The sequence below is a fragment of the Ipomoea nil genome, unplaced genomic scaffold, assembly GCF_001879475.1.
Source record: "Ipomoea nil cultivar Tokyo-kokei standard unplaced genomic scaffold, Asagao_1.1 scaffold3321, whole genome shotgun sequence".
In the NCBI taxonomy this organism is placed as follows: Eukaryota; Viridiplantae; Streptophyta; class Magnoliopsida; order Solanales; family Convolvulaceae; genus Ipomoea; species Ipomoea nil.
In genome coordinates, this window is record NW_017619749.1 from 2,486,568 (window position 1) to 2,513,698 (window position 27,131).

Below are 27,131 nucleotides of genomic sequence, written 5' to 3' on the forward strand. Positions count from 1 at the left end.
TAATTGTAAATAATCAAATTGAAACTATATCATTATCAAGTTAATTTTCAATTAACTTAGTCAAATTATCATTTTATTATTCTATTTCTAAAAGGTTGAATCTTTAATTTAAAGGCTCTCTTCACTTCTTATAAAATATTTGAGAGAATATAAATTACAATAACTTAATAGCTCAATAAATAAGATTAAATATCCATAGAGGGATCTACCATCAATTCAGTACTTTGTTAAAACCTGATCTGATAAATCAATTATTTTTAAAATCTGTAACACCAATAAAGTTAGGTGCCAGTGTGCCACTGGTCAACTTGTTCTTGTTTATTCACTATTTCATTTATCTTTCTATTTATAGAAGACTTTGTTATAACGTCATACAATATGATGTTATAATTTACAATAATTAGTAAATTATCTGTGCAATACATTTTTTATTATATATTTAGATAATAAAATTAAAGAGAGGAAATAATAAATAATTTTAATATTTAAAAGTGTACATTTATTTGATTATAAAATTAGTATAAAAATATCATCCAATTAATTGAATAATATATGATTCGGTTGTCTGTAATTATCTTTAAAATTTGATATTTTTTTATTTAGGCAATTATAGTATTACTAAAATAAATATTGAAAAAATAAAAATAATTTAAAAAGGCATTAACTTGTGAAAAAATTGAAATCAAACTCTATTTTAATGTTGTTTTATATCACCGTTGGAATTCTCTTAGGAATTTAGGAATGTAATATGATTTAGACAATTATATTTATTATTATAATAGTCATTTATAAAGTATCACAAATCAAGATGAAATTAGATATTTATTATTATACGTCTTTGCATGACACATTTGAATTATCAACCAAATAAGTTCAGATTCTAGGTGGTTCACAAGTGGGAGCAATAAATCTACATATTGGTCCCAAAAAATGCCTCTTAAAATTTGTTTTTTTTTTTTCATGCTATATAAAAGTAATAAGATAGAAAAGTAATAAAACTATAATATGAATAATTAATATTTAAAGATGACATACTCGTGAACATGAATAACAATCTCCATTAATCTTTTTTCTCAACCATTAACTAATGTAGTGCAAGATGAATAATTAGTATTTAAACCTAATTAGTTGCACAAAAAAAAAAGTATTTAAACCTAATTAGGCCTTAATTAGACCAGGTCATAGGCCGCTACAAAGGAGTCTGGCTACTTCCATCTTTATGCATCACTATGAACCTTGGTCCATAGTATAATGGCAAATTATTCTATGAACTCAGATCCACCTTGCAAGGTGAATTTAGGTTTAAAAATTCAAATATATATATTGAATGTTCACAATGTAAGTACTGAATGTTAGCAATTTTTATATACTAAATGTTCACAATTTACATAATAAATGTTCACAATTTGAATTGTGAACATTCAATATATAAATTGTGTATTTGGATCAGGGTCCACCTTGCAAGGTGGACTTGAGTCCCTGACATAACGTCTATTGTAGTATAATGATTGTAAAAAAGTGAGAAAATGGTCAAATAGGCCATCAAACTTTAGCTTAAAAGTCAATTAGGCCCCTACACTTTTTAAAGGTGCAATTACACCCATTAACAATTCATTTATGTGCAAAGCCCAAAAACAAGTTAACGACCTGCTATTATAGGTCATTAGGGTTCAGGGCACCTTCCGGCGAATTTTCCGACAAAAAAAATGTGACCAGCAACCAATCCAGATTTGCCAAAAATTGTGCCGGTCATTTTTTTTTTTTTTTGCCGGAAAATTCGGCGGAAGGTGGCCTGAACTCTAATGACCTATGATAGCAGGTCATTAATTTGTTTTTGGGCTTTATTACATTTAAATGAATTGTTGATGGGTGTAATTACACCTTTAAAAAGTTTAAGGGCCTAATTGACTTTTAAACTAATCGAGGGCTTATTTGACCCTTTTCCCTAAAAAAGTTATAATATGAAATTTGGGCCTGAGGTTGTGTGTAGATAAGCGATCCACTAGATCACTAAGTTCGGGCCGGACTAATTTCAATTGGTTTTGTTTTTGGGCCGATTACAACTATTTTGGGGGGTATGTGGTAAATTCTACGGAGTTTATCATTTTACTTCTTCTCCGACATCGCCGGCTTCAACTCGCCGTCCTCCGTCGCAGGTCAGCAGTCTTTTTCTTCTTACTTTCAGTTGAAATATCTTTTGTTAACAAAAATAAAAATAAAATATAAAAAATTCTACTGCGTTTGCTTATAATAGCTCTTCACCTCCTTAGAGGAACAAAGCAAATACTGTCGTCTGTCTTCTTAATTTGTTCCATTTCAATTTCGCTCTTTCAGTTATTTATACGTTAGTTTACAACAAAAGACATCTGTTTTGATTTCGTTTTAAAATAGATTTTCACTTCACTTTGTTTTTACAGTCTGATATTATAACTTTTTAATATGTATGTGCTGCTTTTGCCTCTTCATAGGCGAATTTCTATGTATTAGGAAGATCTTCAACTAATGTAAAATCTGAGGGACTAAGCAATGCTATTTCGAGAATATGGTACCTATTAGGAAACTGAGGTTGTTATATATATATATATATATATATATATATATATATATATATATATATATATATATATATATATATATATATATATATACTTTCAAGAATTGACGTTTATTTTCCTGTATATGTATATGTTCATCTTTATGTCTGCATTTCCTGTGCTTTAATATTTGTGCATCCACTTCATCAGGGATGAAATCGTTTGAGCACTGAATTATATGGATTGTTGCAGCGGATAAACTAACCTGATTTGTTTCATCTTTTGCAGGTTTTGTTTTGTAGCCACAAATCAAAGAGGTCAAATATGCATTGTATGAGAGATCAGAGATATGTGCATATGATATCAGGATTTATTCTTCTGTTCCTATGGAAATGAGGGGAAAGAAAATGGGAAGGAAAAAATAACAAAAATTATAATACATTCTTAAAATACGTTAAAATAACATTTTTTTTGAAAATCAAAAGCTTTAGCATATTTTAATGAGAAAATATTTGATGCACCGGCGTTGTATAGGTGCTATACAACGGCGGTGAACTAGAATGCGCCACCTCATTAAATTGTAGAGTTAACTTTTACTGATCTTTTTAAGCAAATTATAATAATCTTAATATAGATACAGAGTATTTTTTCCTGTCAAGTAACAGAGGATGTGCAATACCCACAAGGATTTGAACGTAACCTACCGGCATATCTCGCAACCCTGAAAAGCCAGCTTCTATGTCCTCTTGATGATGATGAAATTTGGGCATTTAAGCAAGTAGAGAAGTTGCTGATTTAGTGGTTGGACATTTGGGGGTTGGGCAGTGGGTATAGTTGATGATGCCGCAGCCAAGAAGAAAGAAATGGACTGAGGCCGGGGAGAAAACGCTGATTGACAAGTATGGTGAGATGGTCTGTGATGGGACTTTAGCTAAAATGAAAACTAGGGAGAAGAAGTATAATCCCTTTGCCTTACATGTGAACTTTGTGCACCATTTGAGTGATCCCATTACATTTCCATGGCAGTGGACTTGCAAGGATGTTTCGACTAAAGTGCAAAACATGCATGATTTTTTGGCAAGTGGACATGGATGAATAGCAAAGGTCATTTATTTCTCACAAGATTTTTGTCAGTATGTATTACTCCGTCTAAAACCACCACCCAACTGAATCCATGGCAGAGGAAAATAAATCTAATTAATACTCAGTATTATTTAGTTTTAATTAATTATGGTAATTATTTTTAATAAAAGAAAATAATTATAATTATACTATATTAAGATTATTATAATTTGCTTAAAAAGGTTCAGTAAAAGTTAATTTTACAATTTAATGAGGTGTCGCATTTTGATTCACCGCTGTCGTATAGCACCTATACAACGCCGGTGTATCAAATATTTTCTCCATTTTAATTAATGAAAGGAACCAAACAATCAGGGGGACATAGTCTCAGTACATAGAGTGTTCCTGATTAAAAGCTAATGTAACTAAAGTATGAGCACTAACATTAACTAATCTAAAAATAATATTCAAAGAGCAATAAGAAAAAAGGGCCATAATTATATTATATAAAATTTTCAATTTTACAAAATAATTGTTATTTTCAAATGCAATCATTATAACACAAGTTATATACTTACATATGTAGGGAAAATATCAAATAAGAATAGTGTCTTCCTGTAAAAGTGAGGATTCATCTCAATCGTTCATCAGTGTCCATTAATAGTTGGGATTGTAGTAAAAAAAAAAAAAAAAAAACATACAATGTCAATTTTATAATTATTGAATATTTTAAAGAGTGGAGTTCATTTTATAATTATTGTAAATTTGAAAATTTAGTAATGATAAGATTTTAGCCTTTGATTTCTTCATACGAAAGGTGTGGATGTGTTTACACCTTTTACAGCAAGAGGTGTTCTCTTATATATATGTGTGTACGCGCGCTAATATTAAAAATATATATCATCAGACAAGTTACATTGAAAAGCCAGTACAATCTTAAACTTTTATTTATCATTTATCATTTATTTTTAGTAGAATTTTTATAAACGTTCATTTAATTATACTAGTGGGATTGAATAATACTATAAATTGTTATTAATTACGAGACTAAGAATGCTATAAAGAACTACTCACCAAAAAAGGATGCTATAAATAACTATTCTTTGTGTCTTAATTCTTATTTATGTGTTTGATTTGATTAATGAGGTTTAACTAAAAGAAAATTAATTTAATTTTTTGTAATATTAAATTTAGTATTAATATATAAAATTTATATATTTACAAATTATAATAAAAATAAATTTAAAATTAAATAAATAATATAAAAAAATATGAAAAAGTTAATTTGAATGTTGCACTATTGACTATTACAATTTAGTATATGATCATACATACTGAAGCATAAAGAATTAGTGCTTTCACATTGAGATTCAAACTTGAAAACTTTTAATTTGAGAAACCACAACTATGTTGTTTAAGTACATAGTATTTGACAAAAAAAAAAAAAGTTAATTTGATTAATTAATAGTAAACATGACGGGTAAAATAAGACAGAAAAAATCTAAAATTTTAAAGTAAATGTTTGCGGGTAAGTTAGGAAATTTTGGAAATAATTTCTATATATGAATTATATTTCTCGTAGCTATATTTAGATATATCCATGAATAAAAGATTGATTTTAAAGCATAAATTGGGAAAGAATCCAAAAAAGCTCTTACAAGTCTACAACAAAACCCAATAATATTGGGTTATCATTCATTCAAAGTCTAGAAGCATTCATTAATGGAGACCATATCAGGTATGTTACAAAGTCAAACCTTACGAAGTTATAGTCGTTCATCGTCTACCGACTCTACCGATCCCACAGGCTCAACAGAGCAAGTAGTCATTGTCTTCTCGTTCTAGAAGTAGAAAGCCGAATTGAAGGCGACTCTGGCAGATATTTTATGAATTATTCGGAGTGTTCATACGATGTTAGATACTCCGTATATTTTAAGATTAAGAGTGGGTTAGAGCCTAGAGGTTTGGTATATAAAAAATAATAAAAGAATAAGGAATAATTTTTGTCTGATCAATGAAAGGCAGCTCGGGCTCGTCAATTCTAAATCTTGACTCTTCAAAGTTGCGAGATTTCCAAGTTTCCATGGTCTGCAACAGTCAGTGATGAGAAAGTTGCGAGCTTGAGGAAAGTTCGTAGCATGGAGCAGGGCAGCTGGCTATAAAATGCCAAAATTAAGGCGGCCTCTTTTAAGTTTTGACCCCAAAGATTAGTGATTTATTTGCACCCATCTATCGATCAGCTGGTTCTGTGTGATTTTTGTGAAATGGGTTCGTTTGAAACGAAGATTGAATCAGACCTCACTGTAAAAGAAGAGGTGGGAGACGTAAAATCTGAGATGGGTATGGATGAAAAGGAGAAGAACAGCACTGGGAATCATACCGTGAAGAAGTGGAGGTTCAAGAAGAGGTACTATTTCTTCCCGTGCATGAGATTGGATGATGAGGTGCCGACGGTGGAACGATCCGCCGGCGACGGGGGCTTCCAGGTGGAGGCTACTGAAAAAGATAAGAAATCCACTCACCTGGTTGTTATGGTCAATGGCATTATTGGCAGGTATATACTTTTTAAACTAAATTAGCTACTTAGAGTTGAATAAGTAAAATTGAGGATTTGAAGGGTAATATTCATGCTTATTATTGGTAAAAAAAAAGTTTTGAATTTGGGGCAGTTATTGTCTTGTTTGATGCTGATAATAGTGTTTTTCTCTTTGTGGTTTAATTTTACCTGCCTGCAGTGCTGAGAATTGGAAATTTCCTGCCAAGCAATTTGTGAAGGCCTATCCACAAGATGTCATAGTTCACTGTTAGCTCCATGATTCATACTATTCTTTTTTACTTGTTCTTTCTTGTTAATCAAGTGAAATGAGATTCTGTAGGAGTATTCTAGTGCAAGATCTTATTAGTCTTCTATGGCAAGCTTTGATTTATTTCTCAAATTAAAGTATTTGTTCATAGTGAAGTTCATATGCATATTCTAGTCCCCAGAAAATTTTAGTATCTTAAATTTTGAGTTCAACTTCCAAGAGATATATGCTTTTGAGTTCAAGCTGAGCTTGAATATTTTGAGTTCAATCTGGCCCGGTACTTCTTAATTGAGCTCAAGCCGAGTGAAATAGTTGATGATTTGATGTTCCCATATAAAGAACAGATCACTTAACAAATGAAAAATGCAAAAGGAAAAAAAAAAAACGGATAATTGGAGTCATGAAACTAGTCTTTTTATGAAGTGCTCTCAGATAGTGAGAAAACAAAGAAAATTTTGCATATTGTGTGCTGAATTTTGCCCAACGTTGAAGGCCACTAATCTTCTAAATTAGTTCGAGCCATGTGTTATTGATATTAACTTTAAAAATTTCTACCTAATATGCTATTTTCAGGCAGTGAATCAAATTCTGCAACATTGACATTTGATGGTGTTGATGTAATGGGGAAGAGATTAGCTGAAGAGGTGCGTACTGTTTGTTTATTGAAGAAATAGTTTTTTTTTTTTTTTTAAAGTTTAGACTATGTAGTTTGTATAATTGATTTTTTTTTTTTTTTTTTTTTTTTTTTTTTTTTTAATTTCTCCTAGGTTACATCTGTAATACAACGGTATCCAAATCTTCAAAAGATTTCTTTTATTGGCCACTCACTTGGTGGCCTGATATCGAGATATGCGATTGCCACCCTATATGGAAAAGGGTGTGCAGAAAAGCCCAGCAAAGAAAATGGAGATTGTGAACTAAACGAATCTAATAATGACTTGCATTCAGAAGATTTATTGAAAGGAAAAATTGCTGGACTGGAACCGGTGAATTTCATAACCATTGCAACACCTCATCTCGGTTCAAGAGGGCACAAACAGGTGATTTGTAGTCTTTCTGCATATTCTTTTGTTCTTCGTTATGGAGAAGAGTCGATACACAATTAAGAGGCTTACTGAACATAATAAGCTAGGAGGCAACCCCAGCCAAGCTGGTCAGACTGTTGACTTAGTAGTACATATTGTATTCGTAGTGCATATCTTGAAGGTTTAACTAATGCTTGCTATCTTTTCTTTGAATTTTACAGGTCCCTGCCTTCTGTGGACTTTACTCCCTCGAGAATGTCATATCCCGTGCATCAGGGATACTTGGAAGAACGGGAAGGCATCTGTTTTTGACTGACAGTGATAATGGAAAACCTCCTCTTCTGTTACAGATGGCCAGTGATTCTGAAGATCTACCTTTCATGTAAGTCATTATGAACAAATTAAACTCGTTCTAAAATTATGCAATTTCCCGGGCAGAAAAGACTTGAATTCAACTCTCATTCCCCTCTCTCGACGAGTCCCTAATGCCCCAAAACGCAGTTGCTTACGATTAAAAATAATGAGTGTAATGCAAAACATCTCTTACATCTAACTTCTCTTTCCAGATCTGCTTTGGAATCATTCAGGCGTCGAGTGGCCTATGCAAATATACATTTTGACCGTATCCTGGAGTATATACATTATAGTCCTGTGCGACTCTCCTAGTTTCAGAAGTGGTTCAAGTTGGTTAAAGTTAGCGTTAACCATAATAATACAATCATTCCATTTATATATTCTTGGTTTACACAAAACCTTAACACTTAAATATAGATATAGTTGGGTGGAGTACATCATCAATACGGCCCAGAAATGAACTTCCAAAGGTAAAAATTAAAGTCTGTACTATGAATTATTGATTTGAAAATTATTTACTTACATGGTCTCGGAGATTCCTCTCTTTCAGCGTAAGAATCTCAAAAGAGTGGAGAAGTACCCGCATATTGTAAATTTAGAACCAGTAATAAAGACTCCTACCACTCAAGAACAAGGCTCCGAGAAGACCAAAAGTAGAGCACACAAAGCTAGTTGTATGGAAGGTTAGATTTCTGCTATCCTAATGAACTGTCAAACTGATGCTCTGTGGTTAAGCTTCAACGATCATTTTCACGAGAATGATACATTTATTTATATTATACCATGATTTATTAGGAACAACGATTCTGTGATTTCCATGATTTCTTTTAATTCATTTGCAGAGGCCATGATCAAAGGCTTAACAAAACTGAGCTGGGAGCGTATAGATGTTAGCTTCCGTGGAAGTAAACAAAGATACTTTGCACATAACACGATTCAGGTCTGGACCTCGTCTTTCATGAATTCTCCATTGCATTATAGTCTAACCACTTAAAAATCCAATTTTTATGCTTCGTCTTTTTTTATTTTTAACAAAAAAAAAACATGCAATTAGCTGGTAACAGTTCTTTCCAACTTCATCCAGGTACAAAAGTATTGCATTAATTCTGATGGAGCTGATGTTATACAACACATGATCGACAATTTTGTACTATAAGTCACGGGATTAGTTTAATTATTTCAAAACATAATCGAGGTATACTATACGCACAGGTTCTTGTACTAAGAATATAAGAAGAAAAAGGTAGTCAGTAAAATGTAAAAATAGATACAGAACCCTGAGTTTAGCTTTACAATCTGTTATGCTGCATGTACTCTTATCTAAAACAGCAAGATATATCTTCTATAGTTTTATAAATCCAAAGAAAAAGCTTATAACAGTACAGTTACATGAACTACAAATCTTCTGGGTAATCTTGAGTGCTTCACAGTGAATAATTGAAGCATAATAAAAGAGGTCTTTTTGAGATTTGAATGGTAGTGGGAATCCAGTTCATCCAAGCCCCACTGGTCTCCAAAAGCTGATGAATAGCAGGTAAGCTAAATCAGGGTCAGGTAAGATTTGGTCCTACTTGCTTTTGCCTTAAACTTTCAATTTCTTGATTAACTGAAATTAGTTGCTGAAAATTTTGTGACAGAACAAGATTATGTGATAAGAGTTGTGTAAAATGATCATGTCAGAGTGAGATTTGAAGGATTTTTTTTGGAAATTCATGATTAAGGTTGTGACAAGACAACATATATTTAGGGAGGATTTGACAAGCAACAATAATTTTTATTTTTTTTATATTTTTTTTAATTTTGCGTGGATTTGGAGGCAAAATCTCTCCATCACATTGAACAACTTTGGCAGATTACACTGTAGCTGTTGTACTTAAGCTCTTTGTAGCTATGCACCTACCCTAAAATTTATGACCTTTCTTGGAAATAAATGCTACCCATCCTCTCAAGTCAGCAGATAAAAGACAAATAACTTTAAAAAAAAAAAAAAAAAAAAAACATTACACCTTAATCCTAAAAGTTGCTGTTACTTCTAGTTGTAAATGGTTTACAAATTCTCCTAGTATGATCTTTCTTGAAACTAAATGCTACCAATTCCTTTATATCTGCGGGTAAAGCCAAATAACTAAAAATAAGGATATAGAAAAAAAACATTATACCCTAATTTCGAGAGTTTTTACTGGCTCAATCTCAAGTTGTTAATGGTCTAAATGTTCTAGTTTTATGATATTTCTTGAAACTAAATGCTACCCATAATTTCAAATGAGCTGATAAAGCCAAATAACTAAAAATAAAAGGGAGTTGGCGTATGGAAATGGAAGTAGCGATGGTTGATATACACAAGTGAGGGGGACAAAGTGAGTGGGAATTTGGGAGGAAAATGAAAACCCATATGCATTAAGCCACACCTGTGAACTCAATTGTCCTTTTGTGCAAAAATCTCTCTTCTTATGTTCCTATCATCTCTCCCTTTTTTGTGAGTCCACTTTAATTATGCTGCAGATGATTGGAAAGTGGAAACCCACCCCATTGTTCCATTGCTTGTATTATCTGATCTCTTGAATCCATCAAAGAAAAATCCATGTTTTGTGACCTGTTTTTCGATTCTTGAAATTGAGTAGCTGTAGCCCCACTAGGTGATCACTTAATTAACGTTTAATTTTACTCTCAGCGTAAGTTTGAGAACTTGAGAAGTTATTAGAGAACGCTGATCCTGAGAAATCATTAAGAAACTCTAACCAATTAATGATGATAAAAAGACCTCTTATATGCAATGTAAAACAACACTGGAAATTAGAGTACAGTTTGACGAAGCCAGAAATATGAATTATAAAAAAAAAAAACAAAAAGGAGTTAGGTATAAAACTACCCTTATCCCAAGACACCCACGTTAGCATCCATCACCCCTAATTAACAAGACCTCATTTAGGGAAGTGTTGGAACTTAGGGGCTCAGTGTACGAGGTTTTGATGTCCTTCTCTTTTCAGGGACTATCTCAACTCGTTTTCTTCTACTCATCTTTCTTGCTGCACCCTTCTGTTCCCTGCATTAAATGTTCCATTTCCGTGGCTGCAATCGTAGAAAGCAAAGCAAGAAAAAAACTAGTTCTGGAAATCTATCATCTCTTTTAGCATTATGGAACCACTGATCATCTTTCTTTAGCTCTCTCATATACCCTTTTAGTCTTTAAAACTCCCTGATCTGCTCCAACTTCAAGCTAGCTTTCTCTGAAACCCCCCAATGGCCGCCTGCTCCCAACAGTGCATGTTCCGCCATGGAAATCCACACCTAATCATATTCCTCCTCATTTTCTCAGTTTCAGCCCTAACCCATTTTAGCTTCTTGGTTCAAGGTAAGTGGGCAGTTTCCAAAATCTTTTATTTCTTTCAAATCACTCATCTTTACACACATGACACACAACACTGAAATTACTATATATTCTCCATGTTCTTTAACTCTTCCATTGCATATTTCAGGCAGAGAAATGCCCAAGCAACTAGAGCAGGATACACCTCAGGTGAGATTTCATCTTTATATATAATTTGTGAGATCATTTTTTTTTATTCAGCTACGGGGGGAACTTGAGCCACAAACCAGTATAACTGACTGGTTCAAACAAAGAACGTTAATAGGCTCGTTGGGAGTTGAACTTGTAACTCAATTGTTACCAAGTTAACAGTCTGACCAATTTAGCTTGGGTTGACGAGATTAGAATTTTTGATGGTGTGTTGCATGCATTTAAAGCAGAAAGGAGGAAATGAAGAAATTGTGGTGAGGGTGAGGAGTTTGATAGGGTCAAGGCCACCAAGATGTGAGAGTAGGTGCAGAAACTGTGGGCACTGTGAAGCAGTCCAAGTCCCCATTGTTCCAACCTTCAAACACCAACAGACAAGTAGAGGCAGCCATGGGTTCAAGTCAGTCCCCAAGAATGTGGCCTATACAAGAGGGGATTATCTCTCCAATTACAAGCCCATGTGCTGGAAGTGTAAATGTGGTGACCTACTTTTCAACCCATGATGAACTAGCTAGCTAAGCAGCAAAGAAAAGAAGATCAGATCAGAAGAAACCCAGAATTATAGTCAGATCAAAGGTGGGAAGAAGCCTCTCTTTTCTTCTCCTCTTTCCTTTTTGGTGTATGAAGATACAAATTAAAGTTTCTTCAATTCAGTTGTCTATATACTTTTGTGTGATCTCTCAGTATAAAATCCTTGCAGAATATAATGTAGTTCATGTTACTCCAGTATTAATTAGTGTGTACATAATATATATCCTTCCAAACCTCTTCTCATTAACACACAAAAAGGAGGAGATGAACAGTCTTGAATTGATTACAGTCTCTCCAGAACTTTTAGAAAAATGGTCATCCTACTCATTGGATCAGATCAACAGTTGTCCTCTCAGAGTCTCAGCGACACATCTTTTCAAATTTGATACATATAGTATATGTTTTATGAATTATATATGTCCCTACATTTATGAATTCTGTATATATGCTCTCAGTCTCCACTGTAACAGTACCACATACACACTATTACAAAACAGATTCAAAGGTAGCAGTATATGCTTGAAAAAAATAGTACGGTTTACCACTCATGTTAAGAATTGAACTTATAACTTTATAGTTACGGTTTTGAAGAATAGAGTGAAATCTTTCTTGAATATAAGAAGTCAGGGTTTGGTACTGTAAATGAAGAGAGAGAGAGAGTGTGGGGGTAACTGGTAAATGAATGAATAATTGAAGAGGCATTATATTGTGGTATTGTCAGTGCAAACTGGTTAAACAGTGCTGCCATTTTTCGTATCTTGCAAGATTTTGTGTGTTTCTTTCACAGTTTCTCTCTAACCATACCTCGAAATTCTCAATTCCATCAAATTCCCACAATCCCAACGTATGGCCTGCCATCATTTCATTTTTGCATGTGCGTGCGTGTCTGTTGCTGTGTCTGTGCCTGCGTCCCCTTCTTCCCTGTGCTCTCATACCACACAACATTTCCAGGCTAATAATCAACACTATTTCTTCACTCATTCTTACAAAATTTCTGCTTAATATGTTAATTCACTTCACCATTAGTTGGCAAAACGAAAATAAAAGGACGCTTTTTTGGAGAGGTAAATTGTATCAGAAAAATTTAGATTATCAAACTCATAATCTTAATTAAAATACGAGAATCATGATGTTTTACTACTTGTTTGCCAATTTTGTTGCCATGACATGCAAATTTGAATTTATGGCATGTGCAGCTTTCTATCAACTTATATCCAACCGGTTATATCATGAATCCGGATTCAAAATACACAATTTAAATGTTAACAATTCAAATTGTGAATATTTAGCACGTAAATTGTGAACATTTAATATGTAAAAATTGTAAACATTCAGTATGTAAATTGTGTATTTTTAAAGCCGAGTCCACTATGCAAGCTGAACCCAGGTCCACAGAATAATTTGCCACTTACATCATCACCTTTGTCCTTCACAATTATATCGTGCACCAAGGTGCACAATGCATTGTGCGTCCTAAAAGTTTATGTGTATTATGTTAAGAGTTTATGTATATTATGTTATGAGTTCATCTCTATTATGTATTATGTTAGATTATGTGTATTATGTTAGAAATTTATATATATTCTACTATACAATTATGTCATACGAAATAAATGATTTTTAGAACGCACAATACATTGTGGGCATGGTGCACGATATAACAATTGCTAGTCAATTTGCTCAACTTGAGCTGCCCAAATCTAACTGGGCCTGCAATTATATCCTTTGGGCTTCTAAATACAGGCCTATAAACCTGGTCCAACAACCAAATAAAAAAAAAAATTGTGCGCCTAGAGTACTACTTCACCAAATGGAATTATTATAAGAAAGCACCAAAACAGTGTTGTTCCAAAAACCAAAATAAATTTCGTATTACATGATTTACAGAAAAGTCCATAGTCTTTATTCACTTTAGGTAAATTTCATTTTATGTTTGAAATAAATTAGCTTTAAGTTGTTTATAGTTTACCAATTTAATTAAAAAGACTAATAGACAATTATGAAAGAGTCGAATTTGAAATCTTACAATTATTAAATCATCTATTTTACTAACTTAGTTGAGATTATCTGGTACTGTACAATAGTTAGAATGGTGGTGAGTAGTTCACTTGTCCCAATTTTTTAATTTTTTTTGAATTTGTTTTTCTCACTGTCTTCTCTATGAAGCCTTATTGAGCTCACGGGGCATGGTTATTTTCCAAGTGATACGCCGAATAAAATCCCACCGACACTCCTCCAAACACCCAAACCTTAAACCGACACCACATATCTCTCCACCTTAACTTCCCCTCCTCTCTGGTATGTCACTTACACTTATCTTTTTTGTCCACTGCTATTACTGGTAAGTATTTTGTCCCCTTCCCTTTGTTTCCAAGCATGATGTTCTTTGCTCCTTCTGGGGCGTTAAAGATTCTTCAAAGAAAATTTAATGTTTGGTATTCCTAGTTTTAGTTATATGTATGAATCTGGTGTCTGATATAATTCTTGAACATTAAACAGGCTGTTTCAGTTTCATCTCTGCTTTCCTGGTAAATGGATTGCTGAATTTTTGGGGGTGAGAGAGAGAGAGAGAGAGAGAGATTGAAGATGTTGTTGAAGCAATCATCAAGTAGGAATTTGAGGGCGAAAGGGTTCAAGTTGAAGCATGGATTTCAGATATGTGTGGTTCTTGCCCTCTGCATATGGCTGCTTTATCAGGTGAACAAATCTTACAGCAAGAAGGGTGGAATTGAGGGAGGTGGCAGTGAGGTATCTGGGCAGGGAGGAGGAGAAAGCAGCAGGCTTCAGATTCTCAAGTTAGGGAGGAAGGGCCTGAACCCGGAGATTGAGGACGAGGAGGAGGACGCCGGCCTGAAACTCGCCGGAGATGATGAGCCGGAGTTGGATGATGAAGAGAAGAAGGTCCGGGCGGAGTTGGAGGATGAAGAGAGGAAGCTGAGGGAGAATGAAGGAGATGATGACACAGATGGAGGTGAGCTAGACAAGGCAGAAGAGCAATTGGAGGATTTGATAGGGGAAGAGGATAAAGAAGAATAGGAAAATTTTAGTTTTTAGCCCACTCGGGTAGCTCAGTTTGTTCTCGAGTGATAAATTGTGGGCAAGAATAGGAAATTTTAAGTTTAGGAGGAGGAAAACCAAGTGTATTATTCAATCTGTAATCTCTGATTACATAGGATTTAGCAAACTGCATTCTATGTAATCATCACTCTGCACTATAAAAATGTTCTTTTGAGACAGAAAAACATCTTCATTTATGTTTGAAGTTTTGAACAATCATGGTTGAGATAAACCAGAAGGAAAATTGAAAATAATGACAGAAAGTAAAAAAGACAAGAATTATGTGGTTCTGGTTCACGGGAGCAAAGCTGTTTTGCTGGCAAGAATCAGAAGCCATTTAAGACTTGATGCAATAGATACAGCATTGAATATACAGAGAGATTTAGAGAAAAGTCAGCTGCAAAGATGGCAACAGTAATTAGATTTCTGATCTCCATTAGGAATTCTGCAAAGAAATGACCAAATGCATAGACAAAAGACAACAAGGTTGCCAAATACAAAGGCCTGTCATCAAGGTTAAAGGCACAAAGATAGCAAAGAGTGCCCACACCCCAAATGTCTTCCCTCCCATGAACTTCAGTCACTATAAATGATAAATGCAAGTCAAAAAATTTTACTGTGGCAAACTGAATAAGAAAGTAACTAATGCCCAGACAATAAATTCACCAATTAACACTGCAACTTATGTATATCTCAGTTCATCAATGTCATCACTCTTCAACATGAGCAAAATTACCAGGTAACTGAAATGGTGACAGTTATCATCAATCTTTGAGGCTAAACTTCCACCAGTATAATTTGGGTTACCATTAATGAGCAAAAAGATCAGATCTTTGCAACCTAATAATCTCAGATCAGTAAAGTGTTCCTTGCTGTAAAGAAAGAGCATTTAATTAATGGAATCCCAATCCTGGCAATGGAGTGAAATCCCAAAAGGAGATCTATCAAAGATTCAAAGGAACCATTTTTGGCAGACAAAATCTCAGAACTAAGGCGGAACTCGGGGGATTTGATGGGTTTAGGATCTCCAAAACACTGAATAGATTCTCGTCTTCCCCAAACATCATACGGAGTATCAAATAAAGATGAGATTTTTTTCCCCAAAAGCTAAAATCCCCTGCATTCTATGCATCTAAAGCTTAAGCTCTTATTCCCAAAAAAATTTGTCTGCACTCAATGCAGAAAACGCAATCCAAAGTAAATGAAAAGTAACTCTGAAAGTAGAGAAAAGGCGTGGGTATACCCTTCATCTTCTTCACCATTACGCTATTGATTCAACAACCTCAAGAGAATGAGAGCCAGCATTCTGGACATTCTGATCAACAAAACGTTTCAGGCCTTCAAGAACGTCCATGGGCCACTTTGGGCTCGAGGTTTAGAGCCTGCAAGTTGCATGGTGGCAAAAGAAAAAGTTAAAATTGAACAAAACCAAATTGCAAAAGGTTCCCATTATTAGGAACATTGAAGCTGACACAAATTATGTGAAAGACTTTTATTTTGCAGTAATTAGTCCCAAGTAAACACTGTGATCTCATCATTTTTTGTTGCTATTCTTTAACGGGTAGGTATAACCTAACCTAACGTTTTCACCATTAGATAAAAGGTGGTGTGGTGGTAGTAACGAATCCAGTGAGACTAAGACTCAAAAACTAACTCCCCAGAAAGTGACTCATAGCTTACCTCATCCTCTGGTCCCCCCACCCCACCCTTCTTCTCTCACGAAACTCCACTTTCCTTACCTAGCTGGCCATCTTCAGCGACTTCCCTCATGTATCAGAATAACTAAACGTACATATACCCTACCAAAATGAAAAAAAAAAAGAAGCTAATAGTTATACTTATGAAACCAAAATGAAAAAAAAAAGCTCAAGAATTGAATTTGTGAAGTTTGAGGAGCGGGGATGACAGGCTGTGGGGGTTTAATGAATGGATATGGGTTTGATTTTGGTTGGTCCCTCAAACCGTGCGCCGGCCCACTGCCGCCTGCCGCTGTCCCTTCACCCTAACCTATACCTATTATCTGCTGTCTCAATTCAAATACTATAAATCCCCTAATGCCCCACCACCCATTTCCATGCTTCATTTGTGTAACTTACAAATACACATTTTCACGTTGTCAAACAAACTTTAATGACCACATGCCCCTTCTAAACCAATTCTAGTTATATCAGAGGGGTTTTGGAGTTTCTATTTCAGGACTGCATTACAATTTATTACAATGTTTGATGTTAATGTTGCAACCGGACTTCATACTACTCATCTTTCTACCTTTCAAATTTTATTCCACTAATAATGTGTTTTTTAAAGATTTCAGTATCATCATATTAATAGTTTTTTTTTTTTTTAAAAAAAAAACTCCATATAATCATAACACTAAAGTTGTTAGCATAGTAACTATAAGTCTATAAAATTTTAAGTTGGACTCCCAGTGATTTATTGACCAGTTTGAACTTGTCAATTATGAGTAACATATGCTTGCTAAGACTATAAAACATCCACATTGGTGCATTTTGCATAGTTTTTTTAGAATAACTTTGGTGATGTGGATGAGAGAATGTAAAGAGAGAGAAAATTAGAATTCCTCCTGCAAAGAATGATTTTTTGTGGTCCTAAGACGCAACAAAGATAACAATTGATTATTTTTTTTTTCTTCTTCTCTTTCCTCCGCATATCTCTTACTTGGCACTTAAAACATCACCCCAAAAACCTCATTATTGAGGATGTCCTCTACAGGAGTGACAGTAGATTTTTCTCGAAATTATTGAGGGGTCGTTTGGTTCACGGAATGTCAGATTACCTTAGGGAATGTTAGATTCCTGTATTTGGTTAAAATTGGGGTAGGTAATATAATTTTTGGTTTAGGGTTATCTTTTATACACATACTATAATATCCTTAAAAATTAAAATAAATAAATAAGATAACGGTATCATATAATTTTACATGATTTTGAAATATTAACTAAAATCTTGAACTTGAAAAACAAAATTATTTTATATGCTAACATAAACATAATATATATATATATATATATATATATATATATATATATATATATATATATATATATATATATATAACTAAGGTTATCTTACATAACATAAGAAATTGAAGGGAATCACATTCCCTTCGAAATTCTATGTTGAGGGAATGTGACATTCCTTGAGAATGTTAGATTCCCTAAGATATTATAAACCAATGTGAGCTTTGGAATGTCATATTCCTTTAGTTATGTTATATAAGCTGAACCAAACGCCCCTTCAATGTTTTAACTCATTAAGTCAATATAACTTTTCGTGAATAATTCTAGGTAATTTATTATTACTCCGTATGTAATGGGTAATTATTCTGAGTATTAATAGTAATTATTAAACGGCAATAATTACGTTTAGCTCTTGTGCTAAGACCTACTTAGGCTACTATAATGAGAATGGGTGAATAGAGATGATAGGCCAGCTGAAATAGTAACACTCCAATTTGCTCTGTTGCTTCCTCCTATATTAAAGTACATTTACACCCTGTCCTCCACACTCATCTCGCAATTCAAATTCAATACATCTACAATCTACTTACCATATTAATTAATTAAATTACTCAATTATTTACTAATTTCACCCTACACAGCAATTGCACCCTCGTTTTGCCTTTCTTTAATCACTCCCCACAAATTCGCCTTTCTCCCATCTTATTCATAAAGAAAGATAATAATATGTAGCAGTTAAAGTTCAACCAAACTGGTCCAGTTGTCTTTAGCTAGAATTGCAAACCTAAACATGAGGGCATTTTTTTTACACAAAGTAGGATAGATGATTAAAATTGCGAAAACGGTACCATTGGCAATTGATAAGAAACCAATGGTAAAAAAGGTTACAGAATTCAAACACACCCTAGGTAAAAAAAAAAAAAAACAGAGCGCGCAGTGCCCTGTCAGTAAAAATGTAAAATTCCCCACCCTCTGTACAACACACTCCTCCCTATACTCACTTGTTAGTACTACTAATGTTGCTGACAATAATCATCAGCGAAATGAAACGCGACAGGACGCAAAAACCATCGCACCATTTTTTTTTACCACTCAGTAAAAAAAAAAAAAAAACCAATGAAATAAAATAAAGTCAAGAGATTAAGTCTTGTGGAGGGCAGAGTTCTTTGCGGAGCTTTTGAGAGAAAAGCCTGCAAGCGTCCATGCTGAGATCAATTGCTGCTGACAGTGCCACGAAAGCCGCTGCGTCCTCAGTACAGTTCACGTGCTGCACGCTAACCTCCACCGTTGGTTTTCGTCCTTTGCTTCCCGCTCCCTCTCCCTCCACGCTCGCAGACATCACGAACCCTCTGTACACGCAGTACGGCCACAAGCCGTAACCGAAATCGCCGCTGCCGCGTGGGCTGCACGCCGGCGACGTTGCATTTCTCGGCGTTCTCGTACCGTTCGTCGACCCGCTCGACGACGACGCCAGGTCGATCGAGAACTTCCCGCCTTTGCTGCAGCTCAGCGTCGACTCCGCCAGGACGATTCCGGATGCGGCGGAGTCCGGAATCAGCTCGAAGCGGTAGCCGAGGCCGTCGTTTGAGCCTCGCTCGCGCCAAGCCTCTAAGCGGCCCCACGGCTTCCATGTACCGTCTCCGGGCCTGAGAATCAGCCAGGATCCTGGATTAGACCGGCTCACCCGGTCCGAACCGGGAGAGGCAACAAATGGAGTCACCATTGATGCAGCGGCAACCGGTGAACCGGAAAGATCATGAACTGTAATTGACCATCCTTTCCGCTCCTTCCCTGGCCGCTCCCTTTCGCTTCCGAATGAACTCAACCAACCTCTCGGACCGCTTTGCTCAGACGGCAATGATCTGTACAATGCGGTAAAAAATAAATGACAAACAGTTCAATACTTCAATACTGATTGATAGTTGATCAGAAAAGAAACTGCAGGAAGCAAAGAATGTCGTTGTTGAAAACAGTAATCGAATTTTCAAATAGTAATTGAATCAAATTAACCTCAACCTAAGAAAAGTTTGTTAAGGGCTAAAGTTTTAAAAGCTTCGTATCTTCACTTTAAACATGAACACTTGTCCAGTGACGCCGAAGATTTAAATACAACTACATCTTTTAGCTTTAAATTTGATTCCTTAATGTTCCCTCCCCCAGTTTTAGAACACATCACCACATATGTATGGAACAAGCCCTCCTTTACCGTACCACTCGGCAATTTCCAGTGTAATTGTGCTCATGAAGCATGTCGGTTTGTAAAGGAAAACGGGAAAAAATAAAAAGTAAAATAAGTGAGAAGACAGGACGGACCTGGACCGTTGATTCCTGTCTGCAGTGGTCCGGAAACTGAACTTGCAGGTGAAAACGGGTTGACGAATGTTTCCCTGGATTTGGAACACCTGAGGACTGCATTCTGGCTCGCCGTCGAATTGAAAAACGAATCTCGGGTCAGGCTCGGCCTTCACATTCATGTGGAACTGCGCGCTGGAGTTCTTCGCATCCTTCCCAACCGCAATCCAACCGTTGTGGAACACCACAGCTCTAGATTCCGCCCCCGTGAGATCTACCGGCACAGACACCTTCCCTAGAAGCCTCCCGGAGTTAACGCCGCAGTTCGTACCTCTCCGGCCGGTGTAGATCGAGATTTTCAGGTGCAATTTCCCGCCGAAGAGTGACTTGGCCGCGAGCCTGTCGAGATCCGACTTACTCAGATGGAAAGTCGCAGCCAGCGGCTGCACCTGCCCGTCCGTTAACTGGCTATCCGGCAGAATGTGCGGCACCACGGCGGCCTGCACACTGAAGCTCTTCAGCTTGATTTTACAAAAGCAGGGCGACGACGAAGGATGCACTACGGTACGCGCCGGCTTGGAAGCCACCGGAATCTTAAGCGCCAGATTACCTACAGTTAGCCGCACGAAAGGACACGGATCCATCCCCACCAATGTGCCCTACGGCGACAAAACTCACCTCCTTATCCTCAAAGTGCGCACAACAACAAACAAACCCGTAAAACACTACTAAGCGGAAGAAATACAAAAGCAGCGTACAACAGTATATGCTATGCTAATGTGAGCCGGCGAGAAGATGAAGAAGAAACGAACTGTACTGAACGACACTATCTATCATCTTCATCACTTTCTCTCTCATTCGAACGTACAACTCTTATCTGCAATTTCTGCAGCGAAAGAGAGAGAGAGAAAAGGATCGAAGGGGGAGAAGAAAACTCTTTTTCCTTTCTCTCTTTCTGGTAACCGAACCGAAACAAAAAACCCTCTTTATTTTTTATTTTTTAATTATAATTTGGCGGAAAAAATTAAACAAACACCCACTGTGCGTGTGGTTGGACTACAGCTGTGCACAGCCTGGATTTGGTTTCATGCCAGCCGGACTTTATGTTGACGGTATCTCATGTGTTTTCTTTGCCCAGAATGCCCTTTGCTTATTTTCCGTAAAATGACCCCTGTGTCCTAGTTTGTCACACATGAAATCACGCTTTTGGGCCCGTCTTTTGTCTCCTTGCATAACCATAGATGGGGCCCACGTGACGAAATGTTATCAGTGGCTGTGTGGGGAAATTTCGTGGCCGTTGGATTCAGAAATGCTGTGTGCGGTGACAGCTTAGTCTCCCGTTGACGGACACGTGGATTGCCAGGATTATTTCGCCCGTCTGAAACGTGCCACCCGGTTATCACAAGAGAATAGCATGCACTTAGTCGTCAGCATGAGGCCTTAATATAATCAGCAACACCCTTTAGTTACTTGTAAACTTGTTTCAAAATTTGTACCATGGATCATAATCTGTAAGATGAACCACTCGGACACATTTTTAATATACTTAAAATACATAAAAATTTATTTTTAATACATTAAATATTTATTTTTTAAAAGTACATTATTTATATACAATAATATTTCTTTATTATATTAAAATTAACATTTACTTATAGTTTACAGTATAAATTGCCTTCAACTTGTGCTCAAAGTACCTACTGCTCTAAACGTATAAGCTAATTTTTTCACACAGTATACAATACAAGCAAACATACATTTTTGGTTAAATCTAGAGGTGTTAGCAAACAGAGCTTTCGATAAACTACTCGTGTTCGTATTCAATAAGTGTTCTCTTATGTTTATTTATTAAGATAAATTAATATGAATTAACAAATTTTAGTGTTCTATTCATAAACGAACAAAGACTGAACAATTATAGACTTGTTTGCTAGGAGCTCATGAACAAGCTCGTTAGGTATCCGTTTAATAATGTTCACGAACAAACTCGTTTAGTTTTTGTTAATAATATTTATGAACATGTTCAATCCATATATATATATATATATATATATATATATATATATATATATATATATATATATATAGTTGTTATGTTGTTTGTTTAGTTATTGGTTGTATTATTTGTTGTTCACGAACGCATTGTGATCATAAACATATGCATGCGTTTAGGTATTGAGCGTTCACGAACACATTCGCAAACGTTAATGAACATGTTCGTTAACGTATTTCGTTAATGTTAACAATCACGTTTGTGAACGTGTTCGTTAAAGTTAACAATCACGTTTGCGTACATGTTCGCGAACGTTAACAAACACTAATGAACGCTTAGCAAGCGAACACGAATATGATTTTCAAAAACCTTAACAAACAAACACGAAAAACCTCTATTTGTTCGTGATCAATTTGTTAACAGCTCTGACTTAAACCAAGTGCCTCGAATCTTCTTGTTCTATTTCCAGCTCATCCAATTAGAATAGTAAGGCCAGGAAGAAAAGTGCAAATAAAGTACTGGTATTCCAGCTATACCATTACCACAATATTTCGCTAGATAGATGGTCCCTCTTCCACAACATACTTCTGGTGATAAATAAGCCTTACAAGCAAAAAAAGTCAAGCCCAAATATTGCAGCAAGAAAATGTGAGGCAATGAAAAAGAGGACCAAAAAGAAGGAAAAATGGACATTTTATTCTGAAGAAAAGGGGATTTACAAAGTCAATACAACCATTTGCACTCTCAGATACAGAGTAAACAAAAGGGAATTTACAAGGGACTAAGCTTGCTTTGCTTTGTGAATCCACCTACTTAGACAAATACCAAAGAGAGCTAAAATTTGCAGACAAATCCTCCCCCCCTTAAGCCAAAAAAAGAATGGGAATGGTAGAAGACAAGAAAAGGGGATAAATGGACAAAACATGAAGAACAGAGCTAGTGAGGAGATCGAACTTGAATATAGGGAACGAAATTCATCGCTTCTGAACAAGGATCCATTGGGCCTCTGCAGTGATCAAACGCGCTTCCATTTTGTTTTTTCTGCACGTGTTTCGAACCAGCTTCTGAAACTCCCCGCTCTTATGTTAGACGTATACTAGTGCCCCTGTTGCTTGTAGCGGCCTTGTTGCATTGTCTCTCTCTCGTCGTGCTGCCATCTATCTTATTCTGGCCAGAACCACCTTACTTACTACTTGTGCTTCACCAGGCTGAGGAGAAAATCCGTAAACACGTGTTCGTATTCTGGCATTTTCCCGTATCCTGTAATATGCAGGGCGTTTAGAACGTAATATAGCATAAATTTTGAAAAATTCCAATCATTCACCTAATTCGTGTTCAAGTTCTGATTACCTGGAAAATAATTGATATCTATAACATAATACCGGTCCTTGGTTCCGTGCTCTCTAATAATATCCAGGTTGAAGAGCCGAAGGCCCTACATAGAACATAGTAACTTCCAATGTGAGAAAGAAGGAATAAAACGACAACTAATTTATCTCCTTCCTCGAACTCTTATGATTAAAACAACAAAAGTAATATCGGAATACCAGTCGACGACGAAGCTCCCTAGCAAGTCTCTCAAGCAACGGACGTGGAGGGAGTTCTGTACGATGAAACGTAACATGTTATTGCCCGTATAAAGAGGCGAAAAAGGTGACGAGTGAAACCAAATCGAGACAAACGAATATAAGTAATAAGCTCACCAGCAACGCGAGGGTCTAAGTCTGCATCATCTGCGGAGGCAGCTGCACAAGAAACCCTAGGAAAGCGAAACACACCAGCATTCTTCGATAACTCGCGTCTAGAGACATCAGGTAATGAAAATCGTCTGACCACCGTAATTGCTTCCCCGACAATATAAACCTTAAACATGACACCGCCTATAACAAAGAAAAACGTACAAATCAAAAGACAGAACCCATGACACGTTTCAATGGTTCTATGAAAGAAGGCCGGGTGGGTTTGAGCGAAGTTAGTCAACATACCATGGTTGATAAATTCTTGCAGCACAAGTGGCGGTTCAAGTATCTGAAGGGAAAGTTCGTCATAGGCCAGTGATAACTCGTGTGATTTTGCAACCAACGGCTTTGCAACTGAAAGACAGAACAGTTGGTGTAAGAAATAATGTATTGTCACACACCGACATAATAATGCCCAACAAAAAAACAAAAAACATGCGATACAAAACATAGACGAACATAGAGTAGACGCTCACCAAGAGGAAATCTCAGCTGAGCTTTACTCACAGCTGCGGGGATCGAGGAAGGATCATCCTCAATAACCAACTGCCTGGGAACGCAAACTTTTCCTGCATGGAATGAAAAACATATTCTTCATTTATTTGTAACCAAGAAAAATCAACGGCCAAGCAAAAAATCCTCCCAAATTTCTCTCGAGGAAAGAGAAGTTGCATATAAGTAATGATCACAGAAATATATCTCCAAAGGATTACCATATGCATCTGAAAACTTCAAGGCTGCGACATCTTGAAGCATGGATTGACGATTGTATACGTGCTTTATTGCATCTGGAGGATCAAGGACTGTGACGTCTGGATGTTTCATCCTATAGTCCTGCAAAGAGGGAACGAATAGATAAGAATAAAGAAATATGAAAGGTTCTCGTCAAATATTTATAGTTTTTTGTGATTCAACAAGTTCACAAAAAATGACACCCTAAACCAACAACGGAAGATATAAAACGTCTATAACAGAAAATACCAAATATTTTTTTTTTAAACATCGATTATGTTAGCCCTCTCCTCATAAGCCGATATGATGTTGGCATCAAATCTGGGAAAATATCCATTTTAATACAAGGATCCTTTGTACAATATACTTGAGAAACCTGTAAACCAGCTAATCTGTCCATGAAGGAGAAAGATCCTCCCTTGCCAGAATCCTTCGACCTCAATTATCAAGTCATGATTCATGATGAAGGAAAGAGCAAGCAGTCTGCAAGTTATGTCAGACGGGAATAAGTTCTAACTTCTAAGCAAGAAGACGTCTCGTTTCCCATCAGTCACTGCCTATGTATCTAATCCACTTCAATAGATTGCTTGACATATCCTACATATTGCCATTATTTTTTTTTTCCTAATAACACACATAAACTAGCAAATGCAGTAAAAGTACAAATTTTCCAGAACCAACCTCAAGTATACTCTGCCACTTCTTTCCGGTTAACTGCATCAACAGAAGAATGAAACGAGAGAAAAGTCAGGTGAAATAGGAAACGATTATACAGAAACGAAATTGAGAGACACATAAAGAAAACACACTGGGAAAAAATGACATATCAAATCAACTTAACCTTATGGAGCACAATATCAAAAGGACCCTGGTCTGCAAGAGGCCTGCTTTCATCTATAGCAACAAATAATATTCCCTTGTTTCTGCATTTTATATAAGCACAATCAGTCACTCAATTGCAGCCGAGACACTAAATTTTCAGCAGTAAATGATACAGGAACTGAGAGAAATCCGAAAAAACATAACCACAAGAATCACATAGGTTATAGCCAATAGTTAGTCCCTTTGCAATCCCAATTCTCATCACGACATAAACTATTACTTTAGTCATGGTATTGAATGATATCCAAACCAAAAGTCAAACAACCGTTACGTTTAAGGTTTCCCCAAAGATTGTGGAACAACAAACCAATACAGTTCATAAGAGAAAAGTTCATCGTTGAAGAGTGATCAAACGAAAAGGAACATGATATACAGCTGGACATGTATGCAACCATTGTCATAAGTCATAACATAATGCTTGAGATGTGGGATCCAGGTAAATTTGCATAACTGGCATACTCTAAATCGAAATATTAAAGAGGTCCAATAAGTCATCACTTATGGTCTGTCTCCAAATACAGAAAAGGACTAATAATATTCTATCTAATGACATACAATTAATGTTAAAAATGACATAAACAAGAAGCATTAGAAATATCTTCCAAGGTTAAGTTCTCTTCAGAAAAGAGAGCCACACGACATAAAGTATATACCTTCCAGAATATTCATATTCCAGATATTTGTTGAAAATTTAAGAAATTTAATTAATGGCTCCCGCAAAATATAGTTATTTTATTCCCTTTCATCTCTCTGTCTCTCTCTAAAACGAATCGATCTCATATCAGAACAAAATTATAACTCAGATCCCTTTCCCCCCAGCAAAAGTGACATAATAGGAAAATAAGAAGATGCAAGAAAATTATGAATTTCACTACAATCCGGAATCCTCAAACTCGGGAATTTAGGCAGTAAATTGCATTCCAAAACGATTTTTTTAAAAAATATAAAAAGTTTCAATCTGTTGGCATGTATTGAAGGGATTAAGGCATCATAAAACTTCCAGATTTGCAACAACCAAAAAAAAAACTTTGGACACTGAATACTGGTTATTACGGCTGCAAACATTTAAAGTTATCTTAAAGACGAGGGGAAGAAAAAAAAAAAAAAGAATATTACCTAGCTAAACCTTCAAGCTTGGGCTGCAAAAAGCTCTTAATTTTCTTGGAAGTGAGAGCATACCCCACCACCACCACCTTCATGGGGTGTGTCTGGGGAAACCCTCCGACCACCGTGTACTTCTTAGGCACCGCCACAATCTCCTCCATTTCCTCCCTTCTCTCCTCCTCTTCCACCACACCCTTATACCCAACAATCTCGCCTTTCACCTTCATCCTGAAAGAAATCCCCTCCCCCTTTCACAATATATATTTATATATAATTATATACCCAACACCCGAATTCAACAACAGAACCCAACAAACGATCCAAAATTCTGCCTTTTCGTTATTCTAAACCGAAATTCAAGAATACGAAACAACCACCAATCCGGGAAGAGATGGATCGCGGGAAGAAACAGAGCAAATCCGGTTGCATACACGAATCGAATTCAGAGAGGAGAGGGAGAAAGAGAGAGAGAATTGATGAAAGCGCGGTTGAAGGAAAACTTAAGAAGAGGAAGGTAATGCAACGCG

At 35.9% G+C, this 27,131-nt stretch overlaps 6 protein-coding genes and 1 long non-coding RNA gene across 12 annotated transcripts; 4 read left to right on the plus strand and 3 right to left on the minus strand.

Annotated features, from left to right (window-relative positions):
- Positions 1-1,599: 1,599 nt before the first annotated feature.
- LOC109170040 (inositol-tetrakisphosphate 1-kinase 3-like) lies at positions 1,600-27,131 on the minus strand. Of its 3 annotated transcripts, XM_019318973.1 has the most exons (11): positions 26,617-27,131; positions 25,460-25,541; positions 25,300-25,332; positions 24,600-24,720; positions 24,363-24,455; positions 24,133-24,240; positions 23,851-24,027; positions 23,695-23,750; positions 23,476-23,582; positions 5,439-5,447; positions 1,600-1,625 (listed from the first exon to the last, which is right to left on the minus strand). In XM_019318973.1, exons 1-11 carry the CDS (start codon positions 26,829-26,831, stop codon positions 1,616-1,618), a joined length of 1,011 nt encoding a protein of 336 aa, XP_019174518.1. In that variant the 5' UTR covers positions 26,832-27,131; the 3' UTR covers positions 1,600-1,615. The 3 variants fall into 3 exon arrangements, with proteins under 3 accessions (XP_019174518.1, XP_019174517.1, XP_019174519.1); XM_019318972.1 differs by lacking the exons at positions 1,600-1,625; positions 5,439-5,447 and adding an exon at positions 22,823-23,407 and having other exon boundaries at positions 23,498-23,582; positions 26,617-27,130; XM_019318974.1 differs by lacking the exons at positions 1,600-1,625; positions 5,439-5,447; positions 25,300-25,332 and adding an exon at positions 22,823-23,407 and having other exon boundaries at positions 23,498-23,582; positions 26,617-27,130.
- On the plus strand, positions 1,975-2,977 carry LOC109170046. The gene is made up of 2 exons (XR_002052336.1): positions 1,975-2,156; positions 2,823-2,977. It is a non-coding gene; the product is annotated as an uncharacterized LOC109170046 (long non-coding RNA).
- LOC109170039 lies at positions 5,497-9,180 on the plus strand. The gene is made up of 10 exons (XM_019318971.1): positions 5,497-6,150; positions 6,332-6,399; positions 6,974-7,044; positions 7,168-7,440; positions 7,647-7,807; positions 7,992-8,047; positions 8,197-8,249; positions 8,330-8,462; positions 8,622-8,719; positions 8,864-9,180. The coding sequence occupies exons 1-10, from the start codon at positions 5,861-5,863 to the stop codon at positions 8,933-8,935; spliced, it is 1,275 nt and encodes a 424-aa protein (XP_019174516.1). The 5' UTR covers positions 5,497-5,860; the 3' UTR covers positions 8,936-9,180.
- Positions 10,511-12,019, plus strand: LOC109170044 (EPIDERMAL PATTERNING FACTOR-like protein 2). Of its 2 annotated transcripts, none has more exons than XM_019318980.1 (3): positions 10,511-11,131; positions 11,256-11,296; positions 11,524-12,019. In XM_019318980.1, the coding sequence occupies exons 1-3, from the start codon at positions 11,020-11,022 to the stop codon at positions 11,794-11,796; spliced, it is 426 nt and encodes a 141-aa protein (XP_019174525.1). In that variant the 5' UTR covers positions 10,511-11,019; the 3' UTR covers positions 11,797-12,019. The 2 variants fall into 2 exon arrangements, with proteins under 2 accessions (XP_019174525.1, XP_019174526.1); XM_019318981.1 differs by having other exon boundaries at positions 10,517-11,131; positions 11,527-12,019.
- Positions 14,079-15,066, plus strand: LOC109170043 (proline-, glutamic acid- and leucine-rich protein 1-like). 3 transcript variants are annotated; one of them, XM_019318979.1, is made up of 3 exons: positions 14,079-14,169; positions 14,334-14,864; positions 14,935-15,066. In XM_019318979.1, the coding sequence occupies exon 2, from the start codon at positions 14,411-14,413 to the stop codon at positions 14,858-14,860; it is 450 nt and encodes a 149-aa protein (XP_019174524.1). In that variant the 5' UTR covers positions 14,079-14,169; positions 14,334-14,410; the 3' UTR covers positions 14,861-14,864; positions 14,935-15,066. The 3 variants fall into 3 exon arrangements, with proteins under 3 accessions (XP_019174524.1, XP_019174521.1, XP_019174522.1); XM_019318976.1 differs by having other exon boundaries at positions 14,082-14,169; positions 14,334-15,066; XM_019318977.1 differs by having other exon boundaries at positions 14,084-14,165; positions 14,324-15,066.
- LOC109170045 (ergosterol biosynthetic protein 28-like) lies at positions 15,169-16,293 on the minus strand. Its single transcript, XM_019318982.1, has 2 exons — positions 16,125-16,293; positions 15,169-15,464 (listed from the first exon to the last, which is right to left on the minus strand). Exons 1-2 carry the CDS (start codon positions 16,141-16,143, stop codon positions 15,208-15,210), a joined length of 276 nt encoding a protein of 91 aa, XP_019174527.1. The 5' UTR covers positions 16,144-16,293; the 3' UTR covers positions 15,169-15,207.
- LOC109170038 lies at positions 18,662-21,123 on the minus strand. The gene is made up of 2 exons (XM_019318970.1): positions 20,176-21,123; positions 18,662-19,724 (listed from the first exon to the last, which is right to left on the minus strand). Exons 1-2 carry the CDS (start codon positions 20,796-20,798, stop codon positions 18,995-18,997), a joined length of 1,353 nt encoding a protein of 450 aa, XP_019174515.1. The 5' UTR covers positions 20,799-21,123; the 3' UTR covers positions 18,662-18,994.

Bases quoted from the DNA above. Each gene is read 5' to 3' on its own strand.
- LOC109170039 (XM_019318971.1), top strand. From the start codon at position 5,861: ATGGGTTCGTTTGAAACGAAGATTGAATCAGACCTCACTGTAAAAGAA. The intron at 7,441-7,646 runs GTGATTTGTAGT...TGAATTTTACAG, and splicing joins GTTCAAGAGGGCACAAACAG to GTCCCTGCCTTCTGTGGACT. The intron at 8,048-8,196 runs GTATCCTGGAGT...ACTTAAATATAG, and splicing joins TGCAAATATACATTTTGACC to ATATAGTTGGGTGGAGTACA.
- LOC109170044 (XM_019318980.1), top strand. From the start codon at position 11,020: ATGGCCGCCTGCTCCCAACAGTGCATGTTCCGCCATGGAAATCCACAC. The intron at 11,132-11,255 runs GTAAGTGGGCAG...TGCATATTTCAG, and splicing joins TTTTAGCTTCTTGGTTCAAG to GCAGAGAAATGCCCAAGCAA. The intron at 11,297-11,523 runs GTGAGATTTCAT...ATGCATTTAAAG, and splicing joins TAGAGCAGGATACACCTCAG to CAGAAAGGAGGAAATGAAGA.
- LOC109170043 (XM_019318979.1), top strand. From the start codon at position 14,411: ATGTTGTTGAAGCAATCATCAAGTAGGAATTTGAGGGCGAAAGGGTTC.
- LOC109170038 (XM_019318970.1), bottom strand. From the start codon at position 20,798: ATGGATCCGTGTCCTTTCGTGCGGCTAACTGTAGGTAATCTGGCGCTT. The intron at 19,725-20,175 runs GTCCGTCCTGTC...CGCATTGTACAG, and splicing joins GACAGGAATCAACGGTCCAG to ATCATTGCCGTCTGAGCAAA.
- LOC109170040 (XM_019318972.1), bottom strand. From the start codon at position 26,831: ATGAAGGTGAAAGGCGAGATTGTTGGGTATAAGGGTGTGGTGGAAGAG. The intron at 25,542-26,616 runs GTAATATTCTTT...TATAAAATGCAG, and splicing joins AAGCTTGAAGGTTTAGCTAG to AAACAAGGGAATATTATTTG. The intron at 24,241-24,362 runs GTGAGCGTCTAC...TCTGTCTTTCAG, and splicing joins TCAGCTGAGATTTCCTCTTG to TTGCAAAGCCGTTGGTTGCA.